This window comes from Neoarius graeffei, chromosome 10, assembly GCF_027579695.1.
Source record: "Neoarius graeffei isolate fNeoGra1 chromosome 10, fNeoGra1.pri, whole genome shotgun sequence".
Lineage (NCBI taxonomy): Eukaryota > Metazoa > Chordata > Actinopteri > Siluriformes > Ariidae > Neoarius > Neoarius graeffei.
This window is the reverse complement of record NC_083578.1, coordinates 63,001,554-63,025,637: the sequence shown is the minus strand read 5'-3', so window position 1 is coordinate 63,025,637 and position 24,084 is coordinate 63,001,554. Positions and strand designations below refer to the sequence as shown.

The 24,084-nt window shown below is 40.0% G+C and overlaps 2 protein-coding genes across 2 annotated transcripts in view; one reads left to right on the top strand and one right to left on the bottom strand.

Annotated features, from left to right (window-relative positions):
• Positions 1-6,111, top strand: part of sema3ga (sema domain, immunoglobulin domain (Ig), short basic domain, secreted, (semaphorin) 3Ga) — a 52,544-nt gene extending 46,433 nt beyond the window's left edge. The window contains exons 17-18 of the mRNA XM_060932048.1: positions 2,814-2,941; positions 4,758-6,111. Coding sequence (XP_060788031.1) covers positions 2,814-2,941; positions 4,758-5,147 — 518 coding nt within the window. The 3' untranslated portion in view covers positions 5,148-6,111. The remainder of the gene's footprint in view (positions 1-2,813; positions 2,942-4,757) is intronic.
• Positions 6,112-6,180: 69 nt separating this feature from the next.
• wasa (WASP actin nucleation promoting factor a) lies at positions 6,181-23,752 on the bottom strand. The gene is made up of 11 exons (XM_060932049.1): positions 23,356-23,752; positions 18,432-18,572; positions 10,445-10,531; positions 10,120-10,216; positions 9,926-9,961; positions 9,805-9,837; positions 9,519-9,663; positions 7,992-8,170; positions 7,005-7,897; positions 6,825-6,933; positions 6,181-6,668 (listed from the first exon to the last, which is right to left on the bottom strand). Exons 1-11 carry the CDS (start codon positions 23,458-23,460, stop codon positions 6,616-6,618), a joined length of 1,878 nt encoding a protein of 625 aa, XP_060788032.1. The 5' UTR covers positions 23,461-23,752; the 3' UTR covers positions 6,181-6,615.
• Positions 23,753-24,084: the final 332 nt, after the last annotated feature.

The window sequence follows — 24,084 nt, the reverse complement described above, 5'->3', positions numbered from 1 at the left end:
TCTCAAATTTGATTTAATGAAAGGCAGCGGCAAAGAAGAAAGTATTCAGCCTTGATTTAAAAGAACTGAAAGATGCAAGTACTTTGTATTGATTAATGTGGGAAATGCGCTCAGTATAATATGGATTTATCACAAAAATACGTGCATGTATTTATTATTTTGAAAACCCACCAGCCACCTGATATGGCACGTTTTAATTGTGGGACAGTACTGACGTAAATACCAGCGCGACAGACTAGTGTCCAAAAGCTTTTTTTTTTTTTTTTCCATTTTATCAATGAGCTTACTATATAGTCCTCTATATACTAATTCCCTATATAGGGAGTAGGGAGTACTGAACGAGTGAGCGATTTCGGACACAGGGTTAAACATATTACGCCTGATCTCTTCTGCATTGATTGTTGTTACCAAGGCTCAGCAAAAAAAAAGTGTTTTGTAATGTTATTAGTACATTTTATTGGTAGGGTATACAGTATGTATGCCATTATACCCAGTGCTTGTTGAATTTTTTCTATGATAGCAGCTCTGACAGTAGCGTAAGGCAAATCACAGGTTAATATTCATGTTATTATTCTAATATTATCATGTCTGTAGTAACAAATTGCTCAGGGACTTGTGTGGCCCCATATAGATAAATTATACATTTATAATTGCTGATATAGGGATGTTTATTTAGCATTCTTGGAAGCCAGTGTCAGTGCTTTGTAACAGTCAGAAGTAAAGATATAACTTTAAAGGTTCTGACTGCAAAGTTGAATTCTGGGTAAAATGTTCTATTTCTATTGCTGTTGGAGTTTCGAGATGTTTCGCTGCTGCACACACCGTGTATCCGATGTGTAAATGTTTTGATGAAATAAAATGTGTCCCACATTTTATGATTCCGGAGATTGCCGAAGCAAGTGAGTAACAATATCACGTGACCACTGTGGGGCGTGTTTGACCCACTTTTAACCAAAACAAGTCTGTATGGGCAAACATGGCGGACTCCGCTCTTCCGCCAGCTAAAAGCCAGCGGAAAAGAAAAGGAAAGCCTGCCTAGTGAGTGCAACTGCAAGATAGAGCAAGGTTAGAGGACATGTCATTTTTCTGGACAGATAACTAAATCATTCTAGCTAGCGCTTAGCTCTCTTAGCCTTAGAATGCATGGGCTCGACTCCATAGTAGTGAGTATGGAGTTATACATCTAATGTTTTGATCTTACAGAGAAAGAAACGAGAACACAAAAGCAGTAACAGAGAAAAGATATATTTGTCTTTTGTTTCACTGATCTATTCACAAATGTCAACCACAAATTACATCCCTGCGACTCAAAACTCTCCAAGGTCGATGCAAAGTCATGATGTTTTCTGCACGTCGCCATCTTGGTGTGACGCAGTTCTATAGTCATGCTAATTAGTTCAAGCTCCTCACGTTCGGCTGTTTCCATAGGGCCATACCGTTTACCTCAAGAGGTAGGATATTCGGTCCCAAAATGGAGGAAAGCGACCCTCAGCACAAAAATGATCACATCTTGTCTGCATGATATTGTTTTTGTGGGACATAGGGAAATGCCGGGCGGCACGGTGGTGTAGTGGTTAGCGCTGTCGCCTCATAGCAAGAAGGTCCGGGTTCGAGCCCCTTGGCCGACGAGGGCCTTTCTGTGCAGAGTTTGCATGTTCTCCCCATGTCCGCGTGGGTTTCCTCCGGGTGCTCTGGTTTCCCCCACAGTCCAAAGACATGCAGGTTAGGTTAACTGGTGACTCTAAATTGACCGTAGGTGTGAATGTGAGTGTGAATGGTTGTCTGTGTCTATGTGTCAGCCCTGTGATGACCTGGCGACTTGTCCAGGGTGTACCCCGCCTTTCGCCCATAGTCAGCTGGGATAGGCTCCAGCTTGCCTGCGACCCTGTAGAACAGGATAAAGCGGCTAGAGATAATGAGATGAGATAGGGAAATGCCATGCACGATAAAAAAAAGTAAAAATTTCAGATGACTTTGTAGTCAGTACCTTTGAAGAAACCGGCTCACTCTTTCCAGAATCCTCTGTGATAAGTAACGAGTTACCATTGTAAGTGCGAGCGATATTCCTAAAGCAATCTGCAACAATGGAATCCTAAGCCATGGATCTCAAATTGTAGCATGAAATGGAAGATATTTTGTCAAAGATTCTATATTTTAAATTCTTTCAACTGATCCGTTATTCCATTGTAATGGACCCAACCTGGCATCTAGCTGGCAGCTGTGTGAAGGAAAGAAAACATAAGGCATATTTTGTTCAAAGCTTCCATGAATGACACACAGATGAAGAAAAAGTTTGACATGGGTTTCAAAGGGACCACTAACAGGTTGAATTTGCAGAGGTTTTGCTGCACAGAGAGCTAACAAAGTAGCATGTAAACAAAAACAGTGAATTGGATTCTGGGAAGGGTGAGTCTTCTCCCCAGCTCAGGAGAGTCTTTAGAATGGAAGGTGTTGTGGTTTCTCAACATGTCAAGCTGTATTTTTTTTCTTTTTTTCTTCTTATAAACCTCAAGAAAAAATAGACAGGCTGTTGCCTGGTTTATAGCAATTATAATGTAAGCGCTAACAGGAACTAACGTGTCTTGTGGACATTCCACAGCATTAAAAGTAACTTTAAATGGATAAGAAGTACAATGTGTCATTCTTAATAAAGGAAAAACTGTTAGATTTGGGGTGGTAATGGCATCACACTACTTCATACTAGATTATTTTCCTAGAAATACATATTTGGTCATCGCTAAGCTTTATAATGAAGCATAGCTGTTATAAACTGGATGCTACATGAAATGACTTTTGGTTTTCTGTCTCCACAGTGGAGAAGAGACTGAAGGAGACGGTGCAGTTTGGTGTGGAGGGAAGCAGCACGTTTTTGGAGTGCGTACCGCGATCGCCTCAGGCTACTGTCAAATGGCTTTACCAAAAAAATGGAAGAAGGAAAGTGGTAAGAACCCATACATACAGTGGTGCCTGAAAGTTTGTGAACCCTTTAGACTTTTCTATATTTCTGCATAAATATGACCTAAAACATCATCAGATTTTCACACAAGTCCTAAAAGTAGATAAAGAGAACCCAGTTAAACAAATGAGACAAAAAGATTATACTTGGTCATTTATTTATTGAGGAAAATGATCCAATATTACATATCTGTGAGTGGCAAAAGTATGTGAACCTTTGCTTTCAGTATCTGGTGTGACCCCCTTGTGCAGCAATAACTGCAACTAACGTTTCCGGTAACTGTTGATCAGTCCTGCACACCGGCTTGGAGGAATTTTAGCCCATTCCTCCGTACAGAACAGCTTCAACTCTGGGATGTTGGTGGGTTTCCTCACATGAACTGCTCGCTTCAGGTCCTTCCACAACATTTCGACTGGATTAAGGTCAGGACTTTGACTTGGCCATTCCAAAACATTAACTTTATTCTTCTTTAACCATTCTTTGGTAGAACGACTTGTGTGCTTAGGGTCGTTGTCTTGCTGCACAACCCACCTTCTCTTGAGATTCAGTTCATGGACAGATGTCCTGACATTTTCCTTTAGAATTTGCTGGTATAATTCAGAATTCATTGTTCCATCAATGATGGCAAGCCGTCCTGGCCCAGATGCAGCAAAACAGGCCCAAACCATGATATTACCACCACCATGTTTCACAGTTGGAATAAGGTTCTTATGCTGGAATGCAGTGTTTTCCTTTCTCCAAACATAATGCTTCTCATTTAAACCAAAAAAGTTCTATTTGGGTCTCATCCATCCACAAAACATTTTTCCAATAGCCTTCTGGCTTGTCCACGTGATCTTTAGCAAACTGCAGATGAGCAGCAATGTTCTTTTTGGAGAGCAATGGCTTTCTCCTTGCAACCCTGCCATGCACACCATTGTTGTTCAGTGTTCTCCTGATGGTGGACTCATGAACATTAACATTAGCCAATGTGAGAGAGGCCTTCAGTTGCTTAAAAGTTATCCTGGGGTCCTTTGTGACCTCGCCGAATATTACACACCTTGCTCTTGGAGTGATCTTTGTTGGTCGACTACTCCTGGGGAGGGTAACAATGGTCATGAATTTCCTCCATTTGTACACAATCTGTCTGACTGTGGATTGGTGGAGTCCAAACTCTTTAGAGATGGTTTTGTAACCTTTTCCAGCCTGATGAGCATCAGCAACGCTTTTTCTGAGGTTCTCAGAAATCTCCTTTGTTTGTGCCATGATACAAACCTGTGTTGTGAAGATCAGACTTTGATAGATCTCTGTTCTTTAAATAAAACAGGGTGCCCACTCACACCTGATTGTCATCCCATTGATTGAAAACACCTGACTCTAATTTCACCTTCAAATTAACTGCTAATCCTAGCGGTTCACATACTTTTGCCACTCACAGATATGTCGTTGTAATATTGGATCATTTTCCTCAATAATTAAAGGACCAAGTATAATATTTTTGTCTCATTTGTTTAACTGGGTCTACTTTTAGGACTTGTGTGAAAATCTGATATGTTAGGTCATATTTATGCAGAAATATAGAAAATTCTAAATAGCTCACAAACTTTCAAGCACCATTGTATCTTCATCAATTAAAACAGAAACGACCGACTTGTTCCTACATATGTTTGTGTGTAAGCTAGTGTGGTGTGGAATGATATCTGTAGTTTTGATTAGTAATTTTAGCATTATACATTCCTTTAGCATCATGATTTATAGCTGATTTTAGTGTAGTGTGTAGTGGCCATGGGTTTCCTCTTATAGTAATCTAATCCTTATGCAGCTGAACAGAGATGGGGAAGTACTGAGCACACCTCAGGGTGTCCTTCTGAAATCACTCACCCACTCAGATGCTGGGTTATACCACTGCCTGGCTACTGAGAATAACTTCAAGCACACTCTAGCACGTGTTTCCCTGCGCATCCTGGACCGTGATATTGCAGTGGCCCTCACTGTACCCGATGACGAGGATAAAGAGAGGGAGATAATGAGGAGGGATCACAAACCCGAAGCCCATTCCCAAGCTGGCAATGTGCAACCCTTAGAGCCTGAGATGCGTGTGATCCACCAGTATTGCCAGTCCTACTGGGAACAGCTCATTGACCAAGGGCAGCAGCAAAGCAAACATCCAAACCGCAGACACACAGAGGGCCGCGAGCCCAGTGGAGGTTGAGGCTGACCTACCTACTTCTTCCATTCAACTATTGGTCCATTCTGTCTTCCTCTTTATGTACTTCGTGAGTGACTGAGGTGAAGGGACACGTGTAAACACCCTATTTCATAAGAGACTTATCTACACAACTCACATGCTTTGTTGCGCTCATCTTATTATTGCAGTTTGCATATTTTCTTGTTCATTTCTTATGTTCCTTGTCCTTAGCTTTCCTTAAGTCTTTTGGTGTTCTATTGATTTTGGACCATATTTTGACCATTATTAGTGTTCTGACCATCGTTGTGATATTTGTACATTTTATGACCCAGCTCGTGTTGCTGATCATCCGAATCTTCAGTTTTGCTGCACATTGTATTTGACATTTTCAAAAATGTGCTATAAAAGTTTACCAGTGTAACTTACGTTTAAGCACCTTAGAGTAGAGTATGATTTGACTACAGATCATGACTAAACAACACAAATTTCCTGTGAGTGTGTGTATGTGTAATTGTTCAGTCTGTGGGCCAGTGCAATTTCCCATTTGCTGCCTGGATGCTGAAATCATATGGTCCAGTGCAGATAACAGTAAATCACTAGATAAAGCTGTACATGTATCCTGGTTATTCTTCCTTGTTGGAAAATTGCACCATTTTTTAAAAATTTTTTTAATTTCAGGAACACTACAATGTCTTCATGGGTGTCACTAGTTGATTGATAATGTGTATTTATTTTTAGGTTGTATATTTTTGCCTTCGTAGAGAATTTATAAAGTATATAGAAGGTGGAGGGAATTTTTGCATGACAGACCAGATATATAGTTATATTTATTTAAATGTAATTATAATAACACAGAGTGTTTGTACATAGGTTTCATCACCATAGGATAATGTAATGACTAATGAACTCACCTTCAAAATTAGTAACACTGGACTTGTGGTCATTAAAACTGCACAAGATTTTATTGGTATTAAATGGACTAGTATCATATTGTGTTGTTTGAATGTTCTTTCTTGTTTTTAGATATAAGTGTATAATGGAAATAGAGCACTGCTACTTACAGTTTTTGTGCTAGATTTATATTTCAGGATCATGCAAAATAATTAAAAACAACAACAGTAACTTCTGTTTTAAGTTTTCAAAAAATGGAACATATAAACAATGAACATATAAACAATGAACTTCAGTTACACTGTGTTTTCTGAGCCAGGAAAATGTTATCACCTTATATAGCTTATTAAACAGGTATTTCACATGCTCATTGTGATGCTCTGACCAGATGCTTTATTGGTGTCTCTTAGACTGAAAAAGCGCTTCAGTTAACAAAACGAATTCACCATGTTGTTTCAACTTGCAGTTGAATAATTTAATGAAAAATAATTTAACTAAAAGGGCCAAATTTAAATTATTCTGTTATTGAAAATGATTCACCAGTTTTACTGTGTAGGTGTGCTAACGCTCATTGGGACACAGTCCTTCACTGGATTTTAAATTAATCCCACTCATCATCGTCGTCATCGTCGTCGTCAAATTCATCTCCTTCGTCTAGAAGAAATAATTGATCCCATTTTACACACATAGTATTAGCACACATGAGGGATCACATGCCTTGAATTCATTTATGCAGCAACTAATGTGTATTTGTTGTTAAATATAGGTACAATTTAATAAAATAGAAAATAGTTGACAATAATTGACTACCTGATGAGTGAATGACTTTACTTCTCTTCTGCATGACCATCATAAGGGCTCCCACTATTCCCTCTTCTGTATTCACTACAGATGGGGGTGGATCAGGGCTGGCAGTTACCTGGTAACAAAATACCATACATTACTGTAACTATATTCTTGCTACAAAATCATCAAAATGATTATTCTCACCATTTTCAGCTTTTTCCCTGTGCGTATCTGATCCAATAATGCTCCTCGGCCTCCTCCACTATTGGAGGCGATGGGAGGCGGTGGCCCGCTTCCCAATTTGGGTGCTGGGGCAGCAGGAGGTGGAGGAGGAGGAGGAGGTGGAGCTCCTATGCTAGAATTAACTGGTGCAGGATGTGGGACCATGCCAGAAGTGTACTGGGCATTGGTTGGTGGAGGTGGGAAGAACTCAGATGGAGGAGGTGGTAGTGGTAAATCTTCACTCTCTTGTGGCAGAAAATCAGAAGGTGGGGAAGGAGGGAAATCTTCAGGGAGTGTTGGAGGTGGCAGCAAATAACATTCATCATTTGGAGGTTCTGGTAAAGATTCAGTCCGTCTTCCTGGTATAGGTGGGCACACTCCAGCAGAATGTCCAGGAGGCATGGGGGCACTTTGATCTCTTGATGCTGGGCGTTGTGGTCTACTTTGCGGTCCTGGAGGTGAGGGTCCACTACCCCTTCCAGGAGGAAGAGGAGGTAAGGGTCCACTACGTGGAAAAGTAACAGATGATGAACCTCTGTCTCCTGGTGGAGGAGGAAGGGGACTGCTATGCTCTCCTGGTACTGGTGGTAGGGATCCACTTCTTGCTGAAGGTACTACCTGTGAGCCTGGGGGTTGGGGTAAAGGCCCTCTACGTCCTTGTGCGACTGGAGTTGGTGGTAAGGGTCCTGAGCGCCCTCCGGAAGGTGTGGGTGGTAGAGCACGTAATGAAGAGGACCTAGTGCTAGTGGATGGAGTTCCTCCAGGAGGAGGTGGTAAAGGCCCTAAACGAGAGGAAGGTGATGCTGAAGAAGATCCAGGGGGCACTGGGGGAAGAGCAGTCCGACGAATACCAGGAGGTGGAGCTGGAGGACGTTCTGCAGGGGATATTTGTATACATGTACCAAATGCAATGTTTCATTTTGCCCACACAGTAAAAACTAATAAATCCACATTTCTTCATAACCTTACCATGTTGGCTCACTTCCTTCTTGACTGCTTCCATTCCCCCTGAGCGCTCAATGATATCGTAGATAAGCTGTGAGGTCTCAGAGTCTCTCATATCTGCCTCACTGATCCCAGCACGTGACAGCAGCTTCATCAAATCTGGGTCCATGCTGTTGCTGTCCATACCAAGATGCCCAACATGGCTGAAACATATAAAGCATAAACCTCTATAGAGCTTAGTCTTTCTTCACCACACCAGGGCTGTGCAGAAACCTTTAGAGGGGCAGGTGCACAAGTTTAAAAAGGGGCACATAGATCATGATATTAGAACACCAACTACAGTGCAACCTGCCGAACTCTATTGCTATATTGCAACCAATATTCAAAGAAAGTATCAAATGGAATCTTATAACAAACCACAAGCAAGCAGGTTATAGACGGCCTGAATGTTTTGAAACACACATTAAAGGGGCTGGCTCACCCTTCCCAGAAGCCTCTGTGCCAAGTAGCGAGTCGCCATTTTCATATCCATGGATATTCCATGGATGAGGAATAACAATCCTCAACAATCCAGCGACATCCTAAGTCATAGATCATAAACTGTAATGTGAAATTGAAGATATTTTGTCAAAGTAGTTAAATTATTTCAACCAATCCATTCCATTTTTGTATGGTTATTCTGGACCAGAACTGGCCTCGGCCATCTCGCAGGTGGCCACGAAGGAAAGAAAATATCAGGTATATTTTATTCAAAACTTCCATGTATGACACATTGATGAAGAAAGAGCCAAGATGGCTTTTGAAGAGATGAATTTGAAAAGAAAGCTAGCAGAGTAGCAGGAATATGATTTTACAATACAAATAGCGAACTGGATTCTGGGAAGAGTGAGTTGGCCCCTTTAAACTCATCATGTTTCAATGTTGTAGAGTAGCTGTCTCCGTAAGATGTGCATAACTTACTTGTTATGTCAAATCAGATATTATAACGGTTCAGATTTTACTTTAAACTGGTAGTTATGGAGAACAAGAACTTACTTACCTTCCTGTTTGCCAGTGTCACTGACTGCTGCTTCTTTAATTTGATAGGTATGCGCAAGCTGATGGTAGTGCTCTATATTTCTATTGGCTAATGGGCTCTTTATTCAAAGAGGGAGAGGGATGCACAAACAAATAATGTAACAAACCCACAGCTACTGGCAACTTCACCCTTCAGCTTATGGATGGCAGGCATTTTTATGGCCATTTTTAAACTTATAGTTTAAATATTATTAGTTCTTAAAATTCTTCTTGATGAGGGCCATGGGCAGGGAAAAAAAATCCAACAAACAAAAAAGGCCTGCTTTGCCGAAAAGGGCACCATGGACACAGAGGGGGATGGGGCAGGTACTTGACCACCTAAAGCCCTCCCTACTCTGCATGTACATGCACCACACCATCTTGATTTAAAACACTAGCTGTCAAACCAAAAGAAAGCATATGGTGAAAAGGTCTTAAACAGCATGTTCCGCAAAAGCTGAAGCCTAAAATATTTTCAGATCTTTTATCACTCACGTAAAGCCACTAGGTGCTCCAATTAATTCCTTGGATAATTTAGAGCTCTTCTTTTTGCTCTTTTTCTCCTTCTCCTTTTTCTTTGACTTGGTGGGAGGTGCTTGATTCTGGATGTCAATATTTCCCAATGGAAGACTTCCAGAACCTAATTTTAAAAGTTTCACCACACATAAGCAATTAAAACTTACAGAAAAAAATACAGTTGTTCAAATAACTAATTATAGCTCACAATTAGTGTGGTGTTGCTCTGTGAAGTAAAATACTTTATTGTTCATGCATTACTTACCATTCGGAGGTAGTGGTGGCAATACATCATGATCTGACCAAAAAAAAAAAAAGGTGCAAATATACAGTATAAGCATCATCTAATATGTCTATCAGCTAACACGACAGAAATTCAGTTTTACCTCGACTGAGAGTAAGGCCTTTCCTCTGGTGCTTCTCTAAAGAAATCACACAACAGGAAGCTGTTAGCATTTCAAACCATTAAGGATTCCTACAGCAGGATACAAATTCTATCATTTTAGACAATGATATGCAGATTTTAGACAATGATAAACCAAGACCTTTTCTTATTCATGGCCAAGCTTGCTTAACTGACCCAAGTGTTTTTGTCTCTGGCTGATCTTCTGATCCACAATAAAGAAAAAGTTCTCAGCTTCTTCCTCCTTTGCAAAATTCAGGCCCACCTGGCACTCCTGAGAAACACCACATTGAGGTTACAGTTCTTAAAAGGACTCCCACAAGAGCTACTAGTACAATTTACAGACGACAAAAAAATACTCAGGGATGATTGCGGCTTTTGGTTTTGAAATGACGTCAACTTACAGTGATTCTGAGGCATGTGAACATACATTAATTCATGACTTTGATTTGTGCTGATAGACAAACTACTACATACAACAAAAATGTGTCTGAATACTCACATCTGCATGGAAAGTGTGGAAGAAGGGCTTGGCTTTGTGGTAGGTGAACTGGGCAAAGAGCTCCTGCTCCCATACAAGTTTTTCTACCTGAGATAGAGACACATTTCAGAATTCAGATGCTCATCCATCCATCCATCCATCCATCCATCCATCCATCCATTATCCGTAATCACTTATCCTGTGCAGGGTCGCAGGCAAGCTGGAGCCTATCCCAGCTGACTATGGGCGAAAGGCGGGGTACACCCTGGACAAGTCACCAGGTCATCGCAGGGCTGACACATAGACACAGACAACCATTCACACCAGGGCTTTGAACCGGTTCAAGGAACGAAAACCGGGAACTTTTTCTATTTCACATGGAACAGAAACGAAACCAGAAACTTTATTATTTTTTATGTTCCGGAACAGAAACGCTTATTAAAAATAATGGTAACCGGTTAATACCGGTTTTTATTTCGTTCCTCAAAGTTTCTGTAGCCTACAAATAGTCATTCTTCTCCTGCGCAAGTTTCTATGACCCGCTGGGGTTCACTTCCTGTGTGACGTTCGCTGATTGAATGGAGAGAGCGGGAAGGTGGACTGCTAGTGAGTAAATGCATTACTGAGTGTCTGAGCAAAGAAGAGCCTGAACGATGCAACCTCCCTATTGGCTGTTTGTAAAAATGTATCAGTTGTTGCCCTTCCCACGGGAATCATTGTGGGCTCGAGAGACGAGACCTGACGAGTTAGTTCGTTGGTAGCAGAACAAAATGTCTGGACACAAATCGGGTTTTCAGAAAAGGAAAGAAAATAAACGGAGGGTCGAAAATACAAAAAAGGAGGCAGAAAATGCAAAACGAGTTTTAAGGTAGGACAAATGGTTACTTTTCTGAGGCAGCCCGCCGTGGCTGCCTGCAGGCTTATTTATTATAGCCCATTTAGTTAAAATAGTTGATATAAAATGTTTATAGTTATAGTTATGTGATGGTTGTCCTGATTTAGACTGTTTTTTTGGGGGGGTTGCGCGATGTTGCACCCGGGTCCAGATTAGGGCAGAACCGGCCCTGGCTACATTTCAGCTGTAGTTTGTTTTATGTATGTATGTACTTGCATAGATGTGTACTTGGTCTTCCAATATGGCGCCTAACAAAATCTCGTGGCGCGGTGACGTCATGCGGTAGCCCTCTATAGGGCCTGACTAGCCTTTGGTAACACACTAAACGAATTATCTTTCATTTTTGGCACTTTTTCTGTTTGTGTAGATGGGAAGACGTACTGAGAATCCAAATCGCCAACATTTGAAATAATAATTGTTTTGAATTATTTCTTGTCTTATTTAATGAAGGTTGTAATAGAATTAGCCTACATTTGGCTTAAGCTGGATGAGACAGAGACATAACTTTATAGCCATTTGTTAAACAGCTGACAGGGAACGTAATTAACCGTTCCGGGAACGAAATTTTTTTGTTCTAACCGGTTCGGGAACGTCTATTTAATGGTGGAACCCAAAACCGGAAACGTTAAAATTCCGTTTCTGTTCGGAATGAACCAATAGGAAAAAAATTCCGGTTCAAAGCCCTGATTCACACTCACATTCACACCTACGGTCAATTTAGAGTCACCAGTTAACCTAACCTGCATGTCTTTGGACTGTGGGGGAAACCGGAGCACCCGGAGGAAACCCAGGCAGACACGGGGAGAACATGCAAACTCCGCACAGAAAGGCCTTCGTTGGCCGCTGGGCTCAAACCCAGAACCTTCTTGTTGTGAGGCGACAGTGCTAACCACTACACCACCGTGCCGCCCTTAGATGCTCAATCTCAGTTATATGATACCCCTAAGATACAATAATAAAGAAATAAAATGCATTTTCAAATTTCTGTATTGTAAGTATATTAAATATAGTATACTATACATCATTTATCATTTTATATACTATCTAGTCTATATGTTGGTCCCAAATTGGGACAAAAAGGATAAATATAAATTAACTAATGACATGTTTTGTATGAATTACATGATTTAAAAAAAATTATAAGGACCTATGTACTTATTAATTACTGTAGTTTAATTTGCAAGTAAACCACAATTATTTAAAAATACAATTTAAGCTTAGATAATGATAAAATAAAATCATTTTGAAAGTTTGCTAACATTGAGATGGGATTATGAAGGTATTTTCTTCAGAGAGACATTTCTGAACTGAAAGAGGAGAGATGTCCTGTCCTGAGTCCTGTCTTCTGTTATAAAAATGGAGTGAATAATTTAACATGGACTCGATATAAATAGACCTAAAAATACTTTAGAATACTTATAAGTTCCATAACCATATGAATATAAGGTAAATTACCACACTCTTCAAGTATACTTAGACTTGCTAGTAAATGTTAAATGAAGAATTAAACTGCAATGAAATATTAACTGAATATGTACTTGACAGTGTACGTGTCTCGTCTCTATTAGGTCCATAAATATTTAGACTCTGAGAAAGTTATTGTCATTTTCACTGTCCACCACAGTATGTTAGAATTGAAATTAAATAATTAATAACAAAGATAATTAAGCTTGAAGGGCAAACTTTCAGCATTGAGGGTGCATCCAAATCTGATGAATGATGCAGGAATCACAGCACTTTTTACATGTATTATTGTATATTATTGCATAATATGTATCTTTATTATATAGACACAAGTGTTTGACTAGGAAATATGCCACCATTTGTATTTTTCATATGAACTACATCCAGGACATTGAGTAACATTTTCCAATATCCTCACTAGTGAGGATATCGATGAATTGCTTTGATAAATTTGGGCACTGAAGTTTATCTTCTTGTGTTGAAAATTTTTAATTTTTCATATGAAATACATCCTGGACCTGAGTAACATATTTTCCCGATATCTTCACTCATGAGGATATCGATGACATCACTCCCAGTGCTTTCCTGCTGACTAGATGCGCGCTGTCAAAATGGCAAACCAGTTCAAAATTAAAATTCTTTTGATTAACTTGTGTATTTTTTTGTGAATGTGTTTATATAATGAAAATAATATTACACGTTGGCTTGAAGATATGATGTTTATCATCAAAATGTTCACCACTTGAAGATAAACTTCATATCTTTGCGCCACCATGTAATATCCTCTATGTATGTTCCGATCACCCCATGTGCATCTGAAATTTCTGCTTTTGCTACACAGGTTCCTCCAATAAACAGTTATGGCTTTTGGTCTAAAAAATACACCAGCTACATTTCAGTGTCAAATGACTCAGGTCCTAGGTGATGTAGATAATTGCGAAGCCTACCTTGATGATGTGGTTGTTTTTTGCCATACAGTATTTGTACCTTAAACCATATGTTTGCTCAACTCCAGACAGCCTCTTTCATGCTAAACCTTGCAAAATGTGAATTTGGTCATGACACAGTTATCCACCTTGCTTAAAACACAAAAGACCAAAGAGATCATCGCGGACTTCAGGCAGGTAAGGAGCCATGCACACACTCCCGTCTTCATCAACGGAGCTGTCGTAGAGCATGTGTCAAGGTTCAAGTTCCTTGGTGCCCATATCTCTGATGATCTCACCTGGTCCCTAAACTCCTCCATTCTGGTTAAAAAAAAAAAGGCACAACAGCATCTTTACTTTCTATGGAGCCTTAAGAAAGCTCACCTCTGTCCCAGAACACTGGTGTGGACTTCTACCGTTGTACCGTTGAGAGCATACTCATGAACTGTATCTTAGTATGGTATGGCAACTGCTCCATATCGGACCATAAAGCACTCCAGTGGGTGGTGAAAACTGCCCGGCAGATTACCGGCACTCAGTTACCTTCCACTGAGAACATTTATCACAAGTGATGCTTGAGCAGGGCGAGTAATATCATCAATGATGCCACCCACCCTAACCATGCACTTTTCTCCCTCCTCCCATCTGGCAGATGTTACCGAAGTCTCCAATCCCGCACTAGCAGGCTCAGGAGGAGCTTCTTCCCTGAGGCGGTAACCATGTTGAATTGCACACCACCACCCTGTTAGCATCACTGCACTCATCCTGCACTGTTCAGTACTTTAGCTTGCCATTTGCACTATTAATTTCTTGCACAAAATGGACCACTTATAACTGTAAACTGTTGCACATACTATGCCACTTAGGCGATAATATTACTGTACATATAAACAGCTGTACATGTGTTCATACTGCTGCTGCACACACTGCCACTTTATTAGACATATAAACATCTGTACATATGGGTTAATTACTGCCAACTGTACATACAACCTTACATACTCTGCAATCCTATCCACTTCCTTTCTGTAAATATGCATTTAAATATTTATAAACAAACTGTATGTACTGTACCGTATAGCATCACTATGCTGTAGTACTCACTTCTAGCACTTGTCTGTAAATAATACTGTATTTTGCACTTCTGGTTAGATGCTAACTGCATTTCATTGGCTTTGTACCTGTACTCTGCACAGTGACAATAAAGTTGAATCTAATCTAATCCAGTGGTGAACCGTTACTATTAGAGCTGGGACTTGAGCTCAGCCAGAACTTAGCCAGACACAACAAAAAAGCAACTGAGCAAAGGATTTTGCAAGGGATTAGCGGCAGGCTGCCAGGTCGCTCCGTTGTGTGTAGCTGTCGATGTTGATTTTAAAAGTAACTAAGTAAATTACAGAGGGAAATGAATACTCAAGTCTGAGTGAAAAAATACTGTGGTGAGCGTGTGTGGAAGAAGAGTCTGGAGACAGAAATCTTAGTTTCTCGGTCGTTAGCCTGTGCTACTTGCTCTCGATAGCACTTTCTTCACTGCTTTATAACACTACTGATGAACGCTACACCGGCTGGAAGGTGATTTCACTGCTGCACTGATGGCGCCGACTTGCAGTTAAACTCGCGTTGGCCTTTGAGGAGGCCTAGGGCGATAAATCTTTGGTTCCTCCCACTAAAAATCAAAATCTGATTGGTTAATTCATCTGTCACTTCCTACATAAACATACACTGCCATGGCCTTCTGTCCCAGCAATGAAGTCCTAACCAATGAGTGAGCTAGCTCTAAATTCTTCTCAGCCTAGAGACAACAAACAAAAAACTCCTTGGATAACTCAAATTTAATATTTTCAGGACAGTAGCCCTTTCATTTCTGAAGCAAATTTGATAGAAAATGAGGCCAAATTAAAATTAGAAGAGAATAATTATGATGAAATTATGAATGAAATTAAAGAATGAAAGACATTAAATATAACATTTGAAAAGCTGATATGTTTGGGCCTTCTCTGAAGGCCTAGAAAACCCTGATGGTTCTAATCTAATCTAATCTAATCTAATCTAATCTAATCTAATCTAATCTAATCTAATCTAATCTAATCTAATCTAATCTAATCTAATCTAATCTAATCTAATCTAATCTAATCTAATCTAATCTAGGTTAGCCAAGGTGCTGTTCACTCACTGGATGCTAAGGTTAAGTCCATTGCCACTTTTTCTGCAAGACCAAAAGAGATTTTTGACACTTTCTTGGGACGGCTGAGTATTATAGGAGTTTTTGTAAGAATTTCTCAGATGTTATATTGCCTCTCACAAATCTCATCCATAACTCAGTTCCTTTTGTGTGGTGTTCTAGCTGTAAGGCTGCTTTTGAGGCTGTTAAGTTGCTTTTATGTTGTGCACCTCTTCTTTCTGTTCCCAATTTCAAGAAACTCTACAAACTTGAAGTAGATGCCAGTGGTATTTCCTCATTCAGGAAGACACTCATGGGAAAGATAGCTGGGTATTATAGCTTCTTCTCTCATAAGTTTAACCACCATCATTTGAACTCTAGCACTATTCGGAAGGAATCCTTTGACCTTTTGCTTGCTCTCCAACATTTTGAGGTTTAATATTGATTCTAGCTCTGATCCTGTCACTGGTTTTACAGACCACAGCCCCCTTGTGTTTTGATATTGCATCAAAGAGCAACCAACAGCTCAGGTGGTCCTCATTGATTGTATGACATTTTAACATAAATATTCAACATAAGAAGGGAACTGAAAATGTATTGGTTGACTCATTATTTTGGTGCCATTTTAGAGGAAATTGTGAGCCTGATGTTCAATCTTAAGGTGTAACGTACTCAATTGTATTGCTAGTGGAACTGGTTTCCTTGTATTTGTTTATAATGTGACTGCTGGCAAAAGCAGGAGGATGAATTCAAAAGTGTATAGAGCTACCGGTATATTATCTGCTCAGATTCAGCCAAATACCTCAAAACACATTGGCTGGCACTTCACAGTGCAGATGGACAATGACCCGAGGCATCCTTTGGAAGCAACCCAAGACTTTACTAAGGCAAAGAAGTGGAACATTGTGCAATGGCCAAGTCACTCACCTGATCTGAATCAAACGGAGCATGCATATCATTTGTTGAAGGCAAAACACCTCAAGAATAAGCAGGAATTGAAAACAGCTGCAGTAAAGGCCTGGCAGAGCATCACCAGTGAAAAAAACAAAAAACAAAACAAAACAGCATCTGGTGATGTCTATGAGTTTCAAACTTCAGGCAGTCATTGACTGCAAAGGATTTCCAACCAATACAAACAATGATAATTTCATTTATGTTTATGTTAGTTTATCCAATTACTTTTGCACACATATAAAGTGCTGTCATTTTTAAACCATTCATCTGATTTGGATGTAAATACACTAAAATTAAAGTCTGTACTTTGAGCACATTATTTATTATTTAATTTCAATATAGTATAGTAGATGGCTAAAGTGCCGTTAAATTTAATCACTGTACACTGAATTTAAGCAGAGCACATTTTCAGAGCACCATTTTACTTTGCAGTGTGATTTTTTAAACTTGCAGAATCATAGGAAAAATATTTTCTTGATAGATTTTCCTGCCATTAACATATCTTTGAAAACCCAAATATAGCAGCTCTCTAACATTATATCTTCTTGTAGGCAGGCGTACAGGAAGTGACAAATTGTGGACAGGAAATTAGGCCAACAAGGAAAATATTAAGGTTTAGGCAATACATTCTTGAAATTATGCTGCGACAGAAAAATAACATGTTTAACTCATTGAGCACTTTTTAAAATAACATTTTCACTCTGGAAGAATTTAGAATGATTTATTTCTTCTTTCTTTCTCTCATTTCTAAGTCATTGTCGCTTATGTCTGTCTTCATTATATATATATATATATATATATATATATATATATATATATATATATATATATATATATGTGTGTGTGTGTGTGTGTGTGTGTATTTGCTACATATTGAGGACCAGAAACCAGAACACATTTTTTTACCAATCAGCAGAGCACAGACAGGTCATTTTTGGGAAGTGAAAACATTTTGTCTGGTCCTCATTTCTTCGAAGGGTTTTGTGGTTTAAAACTTGGTTAGAATTAGTTTTAGGTTAGGGTAAGGGTTAGGCTTTCAGTTGTGATGGTTAAGGTTAGGATAAGGGACTAGGGAAAGTAGGGAAAGGTGTTCCCACAAAGACAGAAGTACAAGAAAGTGTGTGTGTGTGTGTTATCTCATCTCATTCTCTCTAGCTGCTTTATCCTGTTCTACAGGGTCACAGGCAAGCTGGAGCCTATCCCAGCTGACTACGGGCGAAAGGCGGGGTACACCCTGGACAAGTCGCCAGGTCATCACAGGGCTGACACATAGACACAGACAACCATTCACACTCACATTCACACCTACGGTCAATTTAGAGTCACCAGTTAACCTAACCTGCATGTCTTTGGACTGTGGGGGAAACCGGAGCACCCGGAGGAAACCCACACGGACACGGGGAGAACATGCAAACTCCACACAGAAAGGCCCTCATCGGCCACGGGGCTCGAACCCGGACCTTCTTGCTGTGAGGCGACAGCGCTAACCGCTACACCACCGTGCCGCCTGTGTGTGTGTTATATTGGGACAAAATTATGGTTCTCAGACCAACAAGTATGCTTGTAATTGAGGTCCTACAAGGTGATAAATGTGGAGAACTTCATTACCATGATGTTGTAGAGGCGGATGAAGTAGGAGCGCTGAGGATTGTCCTTTACAAAGCAGAGCACACCTGTATGCTGCAGACTCCAGCTGTTGGGGCTGTGTGGCAGGGCCATGAACAACTGCACCACTGTTGTACACAGAGACTAGACAATACAAACACACAGGACAACACAAAGCAGACATATGATTGTATAGTAACACATGATATGCTAATAATCACAACAGTGTGTGTTTCTGCGAATATGTTGTGTTTGCACTGGTGATGAATATTTTTCTAAGAAGCCGATTGCAAATCAGGTGCATTACTGACTACATGGTAGATGAACCATGACAGGAAGTGTCTAGAGCACACTTCCTCTGTCACCCCTGCCCACTGCTTACAAAGAAGGCTTCGAAGTGAAGTACATGGTTGTTTTCACACCTCAAGACACACAGCTAGCTCAAGCATCAGCACACACACACACACACACACACACACACACACACACACACACACACACACACTTGTTCTTCTATCTTTATGAGGACCTACCATTCATTCTGTGCCTAAATCTAACCCTTACCTTAATCTCAATAACTGAAATAATACAAAACTATTTTCCTCATGGTAACTAGTCAAATGTCACCACAAGGATATTTGGTGCCTGACAAGATAAAAAAACATGGCCACCCAACTCATTCCGCCAGCACTCCAACAGATATTATAACCCCAGTCAGTTCAGGCTCCAGATGTACAGTACTAATCATATTTCCCATGCAAAATTTGCTTAAACTAGAGCAAGTCAGCTCTGCATTGCACTGGACCGAGTCTTCTCAGTGCAGCAGATTTAAAACAGAGGAAGCTCTTATTGTAGTAGCGTCTTCACACGATGCGTTATATGTAAAATACTCATCCACTAAAATATTTTCTGTTGTTCTGAATCCAACAACGTTTTGTACGTAAACATTTTGACAGCATAGTTTTACAATAAGTCAGTTTTACTTTTCAATATTACGTGGTTAACTTTTTCAGAAATGTGCATGACGTTCACATGCCGAAATTGAGACTAAAGCCTCAATGAAAAATACTGACATGAAGAGAAGTTAAAAATGAGTAAAAAAGAATCATTACTATGGAAAACAGCCAGCATGTTATTGTGGATGTATGCATTACAGGTTTTATGGTTGTAATGCTCAGTAATGGACCTACGGAGGAAGCTTAAGAAGAACTTCCCTATGAATAACTGAATTGGGATGAGCACATAAAAATAATTGTGTTTTTTGTCCCCTAAATAATGTACTCTTTTATATTAGCCACAGTAACCTGGTTATTCCTTGTCATTTTCTAATTAACACACAAATATCAAATACTTTATGCTCATATACACTGAAACTTGACTCATTTAGCTAAAAATCAGCACTCAATGTTGGAATTTTTCTAAAATCCCCAAATCACTCAGCATTTCTTGACCAATGACCAAAGAGGATGAAAAAAGCTAAATATTATAATAAGCCTTTTCTTTTACAATACACTTTCGTACATCTGGACAAAGACAGAAATCCAAACATTTCTGAAGATTTTCTTATTCATTTTAAGAGAATATATTATTTCACCAGAGAATGTGACAGCGTTACAAAGCTTTATATCTTCATCCAGAATTCCACATCCATTATTACGTAAACATCCATATACTTGAGAATCTACTAACAACCATCATGAGAAACATGTGGCTTATGGTTATATTTCTTTCACAGCCTTCGAACCAGAATTGTCCTTGTGTTTTGCAACAAACATCAAACTACTAACTCCAGCTTCATCTGCTCACATACCATTTCTCGTTAAATTGATATTAGGGCCTGGTTGAACCCACTGAGCATTAGTGTGCAGTTAGTGTTCCTTCCCTTTCTTTCATTTCTTAATTTTTTTTTTCTTAACATTACCAGTACAATGCTAAAACTGCAGTGGTTCTAGTCCTTTCCAAGAAGCTGGAAGGTTGTGAGTTCAAATCCCATAACTAAGGCCAAGTTTACATTAGACCGTATCTGTTTTTTGATTTTTCTAGTGCTTTTAATACCCTACAACCTCACATTTTAGCCAAAAAGCTTTATGGTTTTAATCTTCACAAATCCACTGTAAGTTGGATCACTGACTACCTCACATGTAGACCGCAATATGTAAGAATACAAAATAGCACTTCTGAGACTATTAAGACAAACATAGGGGCACCACAAGGAACGGTGTTATCTCCTTTTTTATTTACTTTATACACCTCTGACTGCAGACATAGTAGCTCCTCTTGTCATCTTCAGAAATTTTCAGATGACTCTGCCTTGGTGGGATATATTAATAAAGACAACTATGCAATATACCAGGCAGAGGTGGATAGCTTTGTTAGCTGGTGTGAAGCTGCCCATCTTATTTTAAATGTTGACAAGTGCAAGGAGCTAATCATTGATTTCAGGAAAAAAAAGAAATGTGCCAGTCACAATACTTATTAATGATCGCCCAGTAGATGTTGTGACATCATACAAATACCTTGGCATCCACCTTGATAACAAACTGGATTGGAAGATGAACAGTAATATTATTTTTAAGAAGGCCCAGTCCAGACTATTTTTTCTTAGAAAGTTGAGATCTTTTGATTTGGGGAGACCAATCTTAAACATATTTTATCATGGAATTGTGGCAAGTGTTTTATTTTATGCTGTTGTATGCTGGGGAGGAAACATGACACTGGAGGACAGGAACAAATTAAATAAGCTTATTAAGAAAGCAGGGTCCATCACAGGCATATGTTTGAGTACAGTTGAGCAAATTCTAGAGGAGCGGGTGATGAGGAAGGTGAACAGTGTCATGTTGAAAAATGATCACCCACTGTACAGCCTATTTGTGAGGAGTGGAAGGAGTCAAAGGCTCCTTCTACCCAATTGCTCCACTGAACGGTTTAGGAGGTCTTTTATTCCTGCAGTGATAAGACTTCTTAACAAAAACTGCTAAGTACTTTTAATCTTGTAAGTATTCAACTGCGCTTTTAATGGCAGTTTTAGAAAATTGCTGTGATTCTTTGGGAGTTTTATGATGAACTGTTTTTATATTTTATTTTTATTTTTTATATCTTTATCTATTTATATTTCTCCTTCTATTTATGATGTGGTTGTCCTGTCTTACTGTTATGTGTTGTATGTATGGTCAGGTGGCGTTAAATTTCCCCCTTGGGGATTAATAAAGTTCCTCAATACAATCTGTCTCGTTTTCTTCGCGGATGCACTGTCCGTTTACATTAAAACGCCTGGAAACGCCAGGAAACGGGAATCCGCCAGGGTCCACGTATTCAATCCAGATCGTGTCTGGTCCGGTGCTGTGTAAACATTGAGAATACGCGGATACGCTGTGCTGAGCTCTAGCTGGCGTCGTCATTGGACAACGTCACTGTGACATCCACCTTCCTGATTCGCTGGCATTGGTCATGTGACGCGACTGCTGAAAAACGGCGCGGACTTCCGCCTTGTATCACCTTTCATTAAAGAATATAAAAGTATGAAAATACTGCAAATACTGATGCAAATACTGCCCATTGTGTAGTTATGATGGTCTTTAGGCTTGTCATCCTTCCACTTGCAAGTGGTAAGTGACTTGCGCACAGCTGCTCAGTCCTGAATCACTGCTCGTGCGCTTCACTCGCGCGCTCTGTGAGCTGCGCAGGGCCGGAGTGCGCACCCTCCAGAGGGCACTCGCTGTTCAGGGCGGAGTGATTTGGAGCGCAGCCACTGAGGAGGAAGCGATGAGCCGCACTGACACATTTCAACTTACGTGCCGAATTAGTCATGTGATTAGCGTATCCGTGTATTGGCGTTGCTGTGTGCACGTGAATCGTGTATTGGTGTTGCTGTGTGCACGCTAATCGTTTTTAAAAACGTTAATCTGATGATCCACTGATACAGTCTAATGTAAACCCCACCTAATACAGAGCCACTGTTTTGTCTCATCTCATCTCATTATCTCTAGCCGCTTTATCCTGTTCCACAGGGTCGCAGGCAAGCTGGAGCCTATCTCAGCTGACTACGGGCGAAAGGCGGGGTACACCGTGGACAAGTCGCCAGGTCATCACAGGGCTGACACATAGACACAGACAACCATTCACACTCACATTCACACCTACGGTCAATTTAGAGTCACCAGTTAACCTAACCTGCATGTCTTTGGACTGTGGGGGAAACCGGAGCACCCGGAGGAAACCCACGGGGAGAACATGCAAACTCCGCACAGAAAGGCCCTCGCCGGCCACGGGGCCCGAACCCGGACCTTCTTGCTGTGAGGCGACAGCGCTAACCACTACACCACCGTGCCGCCTGCCACTGTTTTGTACTTGGGAAAAGGTCCTTAATGAACAACTGGTCAGCTTTGTGCTTGGATCTCTTCTACCTCATTCATAAGTCACTTTGAACGAAAGCAAGTAAATAAATGAGCATGCAAAGTTAATACACAAAGAAAAATAACGTCTCATCTCTCTCCCTGCAATCAGGAGCACTGAATATCTGGTTAATATATCAGGAATCAGAAGATAGAAAATATAGAATAAAAAATTGGAAAAGAAAATTGAGATATATCATGGTCAAGCTAAAAATATGCAACGTCATCAAGAGCTCAAAAGTCGCATCAAAGTAAGCATTCTCTATCAATATTCAAGCTCACTTTGATTAAATTGAATAAGCAGTAATAACTAATTAGCTGTAATTACTTACATTTCAGGCTTTTTTTAATGAATGTTCAATGCATATTTTTATACATGATTTGGTGCTTACTGTATATAATTAATCTAAAATCTACAACCACAATTAATTCAGAGCAGTAAACTGCAGTTTTCATTGTAGTATGAAGATCAGCACTCACACAGAAGATCCTGTCCCCCAAAACTCACCTCACCCCATGAGAGGCTGTGTACTTACCTCACACCTCCTGCCCAGCAGATCCTGCAGTTTATTATTCTCCTGAAGAGTGAGCAAACAGCTGCTCACCTTCTCCTGACTTTTCTCTTTTGACCTGCGCTTCATGACCTGCCACTGGCACTTAGACTCCACTTAACCCGAAATCAGTTTCAGAGCTCCAAAAGAAAGCAGGGTCTCACTTTTTTAGCTCGGCAGACCCTGCAAGGCACAAACAAGTTTCTCTTCCTTCTTCTGTCGTATAGCTAACAGCAAACCGTGGCTTCTCACAGGAAGTGGACAAGCACATTGTTTTTTTTTCCTATTTTCACACACTGACTCGCACCATTGCTCACACACTGATGTTTTATTACTTTACGATATCACTACAAGGCCCAAAATATTTTTGACGTGCAGCAAAGTTGTTTTATCCTTCCTGTAGATTAGATTCACCATACTTATGAATTCAACTTCATAACATGAATTCTATCACAAACATAGAATGTTTTACCACTGACTTTGAATGACAGTGGAACAGGAAGTGCCACTGAAATAACAGGAAGTGTCATTAATATAACAAAGTTGAAGTGGTTTTCTGAGACATTAACTGCAGCTGCAGTTTATGATGTTTCATTGTTATTATGTATTTATGCAAGGCACATACTATGGTGTTGTCCCAGAGGGAGCTGTAGTATAATTTCTCTTCTAGTCTACTTTAACGTGTACAGTTGAAAACTGATAGGCAGGTTTTTT